General features: G+C 43.8%; 1 protein-coding gene across 1 annotated transcript in view; it reads left to right on the top strand.

The window, feature by feature from the left end:
* ADGRE1 (adhesion G protein-coupled receptor E1) overlaps nt 1-7,863 on the top strand; it is a 47,203-nt gene that overhangs the window by 29,143 nt on the left and 10,197 nt on the right. The window contains exons 13-16 of the mRNA XM_037738464.1: nt 1,695-1,842; nt 2,855-3,054; nt 4,741-4,911; nt 7,284-7,478. Coding sequence (XP_037594392.1) covers nt 1,695-1,842; nt 2,855-3,054; nt 4,741-4,911; nt 7,284-7,478 — 714 coding nt within the window. The remainder of the gene's footprint in view (nt 1-1,694; nt 1,843-2,854; nt 3,055-4,740; nt 4,912-7,283; nt 7,479-7,863) is intronic.

Raw genomic sequence — 7,863 nt, 5'->3', positions numbered from 1 at the left:
TTACAGGCACGCACCACCATGCCCAGCTAATGTTTTTGTATTTTTAGTAGAGACGGGGGTTTCACCATGTTGACCAGGATGGTCTCAATCTCTTGATGTCGTGATCCACCCGCCTCGGCCTCCCAAAGTGCTGGGATTACAGGCTTGAGCCACCGCGCCCGGCAACACTTGTTATTTTTTAATCCACTAAGACTTAAGGTTGTTTGTTACTGCTGCAAGACTGATCCTTTCCTGATGCATACGTACTTGATAGATGAGTACCTGGGAACAGTGGGTGCTGTAGATCTTTTACATTAGCACCCCACTCCTGGTAGTTGTTCCAGTATCATTCACATAAACCTAGGAAGTTCCAACCTAATGAATGCCCAGAAGCCCAAGAGGTGGAAATAGAGTGTTTGGTGGACTCCCATCAGTAGTGAGCAAAATTAGCCTCATGAATCTCACACTTTAGGAAGTTGAGTCTGATAATAAACAGACGTCTGGTATACCAAATAGAGGTAGTGCTATTGAGAAAAATACAGCAGGCTAGGGAGGTTAGAGAGGGTCGGGATTAGAGAGAGAGTTGCTATTTTATATAGTGGGATTAGGTTAAGTCTCATTGGGTCAGGGATGTCAGGGAGGAGAGCCATGTAAATATCTGGAGAAAGAGCAAGTGCAGGAATACCTGGAGAATTCAAGGAACAATGAGGTGGCCAGTGTGGCTGACGTGGCATTGAGGATGATGGGTGCAATAGGAGAAAGGAAGGGAGATGGAAATGTAGATAAATGTAGGGACTCGAGGTTTCTTTTTTCCTTTTTTTTTTTTTTGTTAGAGACAGGGTTTCACTCTGTCACCCAGGCTGGAGTGCAGTGGTATGAACATAGCTCACTGCAGCTTTGCACTCTCAGGCTCAAGCAATTCTCCTGCCTCAGCCTCCTGAGTAGCTGATACGATAGATGTGCACCACCATGCTTGGCTAGTTTTTTAAATTTTTGGTAGAAATGAGGTCTTGCTACATTGTCCATGGTGATCTTGAACTCCTGAACTCAAGCAATCCCCCTGCTTGGCTTCCCAAAGTATTAGGATTACAGGCCTGAACCACTGTACCCAGCCAAGATTTTATTTGAAGTAAGATAAAAAGGGCATTGGAAAATTTGGGAACAGGTACGGTATTCTCTGGCTTACATTTCACAAGGATACTTCTGGTTCTATTATCCATCTTATTTTCATGAAGAGCCAATAGGATAGGTTATGCAATGCTTGCCATGATACAGATGAGAAATAAAAGGCCCAGAGATGTTAAGTCAATGGTCAAATGTAGGCAGCTAGTATGTGGCAGTGCTGGACCTCCTAGTTCCCACCATCTGACAACAAAACCTGAGCTCTTGTTTATTATGCTAGGCTTGCCCCAATCCTCTACTATTTCTTTTGGTTTTAGAAAACATGTAAGTTGGAGTAGAGAGATCATGACTGTTGCCTACTATCACTGTTGATTTTGACTCCATCTTTCCCTGATGCACCCTCTAGGATGTGAGAGCTCACTTCTAATGCTCCAGCTGGTTTCTCATTTGTTTAGTGTTATGGTCATTCATCATGGGATTCAAGATCTTTCCTATGAGGAATTGAACTTTCTCTTCTTTCCTTTGCTTGCCACAGTGGATGTGTACCTTTTTTGCACAGAAACCGAATTCAGGACCGACTTTCTGAGTGACCTCATACGAACTCCTCCTTTCTCTTTTCAGACATCGAGAGCAAAGTTATTGACAAAGAATGCAGTGAAGAGAATGTGACTTTGAGTTTGGCAGCTAAAAGGGATAAGATGAAGATCGGGTGTTCCACAATTGAGGCATCTGAATCCAGAGGTACAGTTCCTCTCCTGAGAATACAGGTTATGGTGTATTTCATCAATTAACATTTGTTGGTCACCTTCAAGGCACCAAGACCAGTACCAGATGGTTGAGAACCAATGAGGGCTGAAATGGCGCACACTCTCAGAGAGTTTTTCATCTGCTAGGGAAGTCAGATATTAAATAACCTTATGATCCCGGAGCACTGAGACCTTCACTGGCCTATATGATATGTACTGGTCACATTCAGCTGTTGAGCACTTGAAATGTGATTAATCCAGGTTGAGAGGTACTGTAAACCTAAAATAAACACTGTATTTCAAAGGCTTAGTACAAAAAAAGAAGGATTAAAACATCTCACTCATCATTTTTTATATTTAAAAGAATTTTTTATATTTAAAATAATTTAAAAATAAAATTTAAATTTTTTTTTTTTTTTTAAACGGGGTTTTCACTCATGTTACCCAGGCTAGAGTGCAATGGCACGATCTCGGCTCACCGCAACCTCCGCCTCCTGGGTTCAGGCAATTCTCCTGCCTCAGCCTCCTGAGTAGCTGGGATTACAGGCACGTGCCACCATGCCCAGCTAATTTTTTGTATTTTTAGTAGAGATGGGGTTTCACCATGTTGACCAGGATGGTCTCGATCTCTTGACCTCGTGATCCACCCACCTCGGCCTCCCAAAGTGCTGGGATTACAGGCTTGAGCCACCGCTGGGATTACAGGCCATAAAATTTAAATTTAAAAATATTTTTTATTTTAAAATCATTTTTATATTTAAAATAATTTAAAAATTAAAAAATTTTAAATTTAAAAATATTTTTAAATTGTTTTAAAAAATGTAAATTAATTTAAATTATATTTAAATATATTTTTTAATTTAAAAATATATTTTCTCTCTGTGTATGTGTGTGTTTGTGTCTGTGTAGGGTGTGTGTGTGTGTGTGTGTGTGTGTGTGTGTGTGTAAGTCTTCCATAATAACAAGCAAACGATTTCCCCCCGTTTTTCATTTGGGGAAACCTGCAGGAACCACTGGTGTGGCTTTTGTCTCCTTTGTGGGTGTGGAGTCTGTTTTAGACAAGCGCTTCTTCCACAACCCCCAGACTCCCTTGGCCAACTCTGAGGTGAAGCTGAAGATGAATTCTCGAGTTGTTGGGGGCATCATGACTGGGGAGAAGAAAGATGGCTTCTCAGATCCAGTCATCTACACTCTGGAGAACATTCAGGTTTGTGAAGAGGTCGCTACTGAGATTCCCGTCTACCTGTGGGAACTCCTCATCGCTCAGTTGCCTTAACTGTCGTTTTTTTATGGGAAGCTATTGAGGCGGTAAGCTTCCACAGTTTCTAGCAATTCAAGCCAATTAACAGAAGCCACCTCTAGTGGAATGACCTCTCCCACTGTTACCAAACAGAACTAGGTCCATTTGGTCCACTGAAGGACCGGGTTTTTGTAGAGAGAAAAGTTTATTGCAAGGCTGCCAAGTGAGGAGACAGGAGTCTGGCTCAAAGATGTCTCCCCAAGCTGGGGAACTGGGGCAGGTTTTATAGTCAATGGGTAATGAGCTGTGATCTGATTGCATCTTGCAATGAAGTGATGGTGGGAGGTGTGATCTGATTGGATCCTGCCATGGGTAATGCTAAGTTTTGATCTGATTGGATCCCAGATCCTGCTATGTAGTGCTGCTCCTCCTCTTCCTCCTCCTCCTCCTCCTCGTTCTTCTGAGATGGAGTTTCACTCTTATTGCCCAGGCTGGAGTGCAATGGTGTAATCTCGATTTACTGCAATTTCTGCCTCTCTGGTTCAAGTGATTCTCCTGCCTCAGCCTCCTGAGTAGCTGGGACTACAGACACCCACCACCATGCCTGACTAATGTTTGTATTTTTAGTAGAGATGGGGTTTCACCCTGTTGGCCAGGCTGGTCTCGAACTCCTGACCTCAGGTGATCTGGCTGCCTCGGCCTCCCAAAGTGCTGGGATGACAGGCATGAGTTACCACACCCAGCCTCTGGTAAACATTCTTAAAGCATATTGCTGTTCTTAAGCTGTTATTAAAAATATTTCTCTACTAACTTGGTTTTTATATGTTTTTCTTCCCACTGTACTATGATCTCTTTGGGGGAAGAATTTTATGTCTATTTTATTTACTAATGTCTCCCATAATCAGTACAGATCGAGGCATGCAATAGGTATTCAATAAAAATGCATTGAACAAGGCTGGGCATGGTGGCTCGTGCCTGTAATCCCAACACTTTGGGAGGCCTAGGTGTGCGGATCACTCGAGGTCAGGAGTTCAAGACCAGCCTGGCCAACATGGAGAAACCCTGTCTCTACTAAAAATACAAAAATTATCTGGGTGTGATGATGCATGCCTGTAATCCTGGAATTTTGGAAAGCTGAGGCAGGTGGATCACTTGATGTTAGGTGTTTAAGACTGGTCTGGCCAACATGGGGAAACCCCATCTCTACTAAATATACAAAAATTAGCCAAGCATGGTGGTAGGCACTTGTAACCCCAGCTACTCAGGAGGCTTAGGCAGAAGAATTGCTTGAACCTGGGAGGCAGAAGTTGTAGTAAGCGGAGACTGCACCGCGGCACTCCAGCCTGGGCAACAGAGCGAGACTGTTACACACACACACACAAACCCCACACGTTGAATGAATAAGTGAATAAATGAATGACTTTGCAGAAAGCCTTATTATGGATTTGGTGAAAGGAGGAGTTTTCTTCTAGCAACAGGACCGTAAGCTGCCCCATCAGACTGGCCCTCATTGCATAATGAAATATTTTTTGTCCCATTCCCTCAGAACATACCCTGTGTATTCTCGTTCCTAGTGATTCTTGAGGATGGTAACATTTAATCCATTTGAGGGGGATTCACAGATGACCTGGGCCTTTTTTTTTTTTTTTTCAGCCAAAGCAGAAGTTTGAGAGGCCCATCTGTGTTTCCTGGAGGACAGATGTGGAGGGTGGGAGATGGACACCCTCTGGCTGTGTGGTCCTGGAAGCTTCTGAGGTGCATACCATCTGCAGCTGCAACCACTTGGCAAATCTTGCCATTATCATGGCGTCTGGGGAGCTCACGGTCAGTAATGAGGATTTGTTCCCTGAGGCAGAATATCTGCCTTCAAATCCAATGTGAAAATATTGATTAAACATCTGTTGTGTGCCTTCCATGGGGTTGGGTGTTGATGGAGTCATGGGGACAGAAGGGGTAGGTGATATGCCTTTGCAGAATTTACAGTCTGATTGGGAAGTCACGAAACTCAAATATAAAATGAGAAATAATGACCCTAAATAGGGCCAGGCACTATAGCAATCACAGGTCTTACTTTTTTTTTTTTTTTTTTTTTGAGACAGAGTCTCGCTCTGTTGCCCAGGCTGGAATGCAATGGCATGATCTTGGCTCACTGCAACCTCCACCTCCCGGGTTCAAGTGATTCTCCTGCCTCAGCCTCCTGAGTAGCTGGGATTATGGGCCCCTGCCACCACACCCAACTAATTTTTGTAGTTTTAGTAAAGACAGAGTTTCACCAGGTTGACCAGGCTGGTCTCAAACTCCTGACCTCCAGTGATTCACCCACCTCGGCCTCCCGAAGTGCTGGGATTACAGGCGTGAGCCACCACATCTGGCCCTCATAGATCTTACTTAATGAGCACCTACAGTGTGCTGGACTTTTTAAGTTAAGTGGTTTTAGAGTCATTTCACAGGATGGGAGACCAAGGGGTCAGTGGCCTGTCTAGTAAGAATTCAGAGGTGTTTCCAAGAGCGCAGATGATAGATCAGGGGGAAATAGAATATGAAATAAGCCTTGGTGAATGAGTCGATTTGGCAGAGAGGAAGGACATCCTCATTAGTGTTGTAGAAAGTATCCTTTCCTATCATAATAGACCCAACATTTAATGCCCTACCAGGAAGGCCTCATGTGGCATTTTGAGGACCACTTGGCTTAGGATTTAAGAGAACTGGATCCAGAGCAAAACTGACTTAGTTTCAAGTCCTGTCTCTACCACTTTCTAGCTTTCTTGGAAAAGTCACTTAACATTTCTGTGCTGAGCCCAGCTCTGTCATCTCAAAAATGAGAACAACAAAAAATAATGACAATAACTAACATTTATATGGTTTGCTTCTGGCACAATTGTACTTTAAATGTTTTCATTTAATCCTCCTAAAACAACTCTCTAAGGCAGTTACCATTAATATTTTCTTTTTAACAGATGGGGAAACTGAGGCATAGAGCAGTTAAGTGTCTTGTCCAAATTCACACAACTAGACAATGGTCAGTTTTCTTTTTCTTTCTTTCTTTCTTTCTTTCTTTTTTTTTTTTGTGACTGAGTTTCACTCTTGTCCTCCAGGCTGGAGTGCAATGGCATGATCTTGATCTTGGCTCACTGCAACCTCTGCCTCTCAAGTTCAAGTGGTTCTCCTGCCTCAGCCTCCCAAGTAGCTGGGATTACAGGGGCCCATTACCATGCCCAGCTTTTTTTTTCATTTTTAGTAGAGATGAGGTTTTACCATGTTGGCCAGGCTGCTCTTGAACTCCTGACCTCAGGTGTTCCATGCACTTTGACCTCCCAAAGTGCTGGGATTACAGGCATGAGCCATTGTGCCCAGCCAATGGTCAGTTTTCTTAACCACTTTGTGACAGTATCATAGAGAGGTACTCAGAAGATGGTGCCTAGCATATGTTTCACCCACAGAAAGCCCTCAGATACATTTAAAATTCATTTTAAAATTAATTATGAATAAATGGCATAGAAGAAGGACTTAGTGTGTCATGTTCCACTCCCAAAGTTGGAGCATTCTTGAATGTCTGCATTATCAGTTGGGATTCAATACAGGAAGCAAAACCACTCCAGGTAGTTCAAGCAGAAACGGATTTAACACAGAGAACTGGGTGCTCACAAAAATCTCTGGCAGAGGATGGAGGAGTTGAAGTCAGGTGGCTGCCGCTTGGATTTTGGCTTCAAGGTCATCCCCCAATGCAGCTGTAACTCAGAAATTGCTGATGTCATTTTGCCATCCCACTCCACCATGAAACTGGGGACTGGACAGTTGAAATGTGGAATTAAGCCACAGCTCACTCCTGTCTGCAGAAAGCTGATATTTGCCTCCCTTCTGCATTCCAAAACTTTCACAGATCTATCTCACTGGAGAACCTAGATTATATCCAGGACCTTAGTTCTAAAGGATTCTGGGAGATGTAGTTTGTGGACATACAGCCCCAGTAAAACATGGAGTAGTGCGTAGGACACAGCTGGGAACAGGTGTTGGTGGATGCCAGTGGATTGCAAAGGATAATGAAGGACAAGATCTAGCTCATTCTGAGTGTTAGAGGAAAAAAAGGCCCCCAAGCTAATTTTGCCTGAGCGAGGGTTTTGGATAACTCTTTTTCTCCTCCTGGGGGGATTTTGATCCTGTTCTCAGATCCCAACTATGGAATTCCTTCTTGACAGATGGAGTTCTCCTTGTACATCATTAGCCACATGGGCATCATCATCTCCTTGGTGTGCCTCATCTTGGCCATCGCCACCTTTCTGCTGTGTCGCTCCATCCAAAATCACAACACCTACCTCCACCTACACCTCTGCGTGTGCCTCCTCTTGGCCGAGACTGTCTTCCTCGCCGGTATAGACAAGACTGACAACCAGGTCTACATTGCCCGGGCTATGTCCTCACCGAGTCCCATCTTCTCCCCATCTGCCTCAGCTCATTCCTACCCAACTCCCTCTATGCCTGTTCCTACCTCAGGTCCTTTGCATATGCTGTGCCCTCTGCCTGTAACACTTACTTCCAGCTTCTCACCTGCTTGAGTCCTTGTGACAGCTCTCAGTTTAAATTACATCCCTGATCTTGTAATGAATTGTAGTGGTTCCTCCTATTACTTGTTTTTTGTTTGTTTTGTTTTTGTTTTTTTGTTTCTATTTTTGAGACAAGTTTCACTCTTATTGCCCAGGCTGGAGTGCAATGGCACAATCTCAGATCACTGCAACATCCACCTCCTGGGTTCAAGCAATTCTCCTGCCTCAGTCTCCC

The sequence above is a fragment of the Cebus imitator genome, unplaced genomic scaffold (assembly GCF_001604975.1).
Source record: "Cebus imitator isolate Cc_AM_T3 unplaced genomic scaffold, Cebus_imitator-1.0 Scaffold53, whole genome shotgun sequence".
Lineage (NCBI taxonomy): Eukaryota > Metazoa > Chordata > Mammalia > Primates > Cebidae > Cebus > Cebus imitator.
Note: the sequence above shows the minus strand (reverse complement) of the source record. Positions and strands in the feature narration are given on the sequence as shown.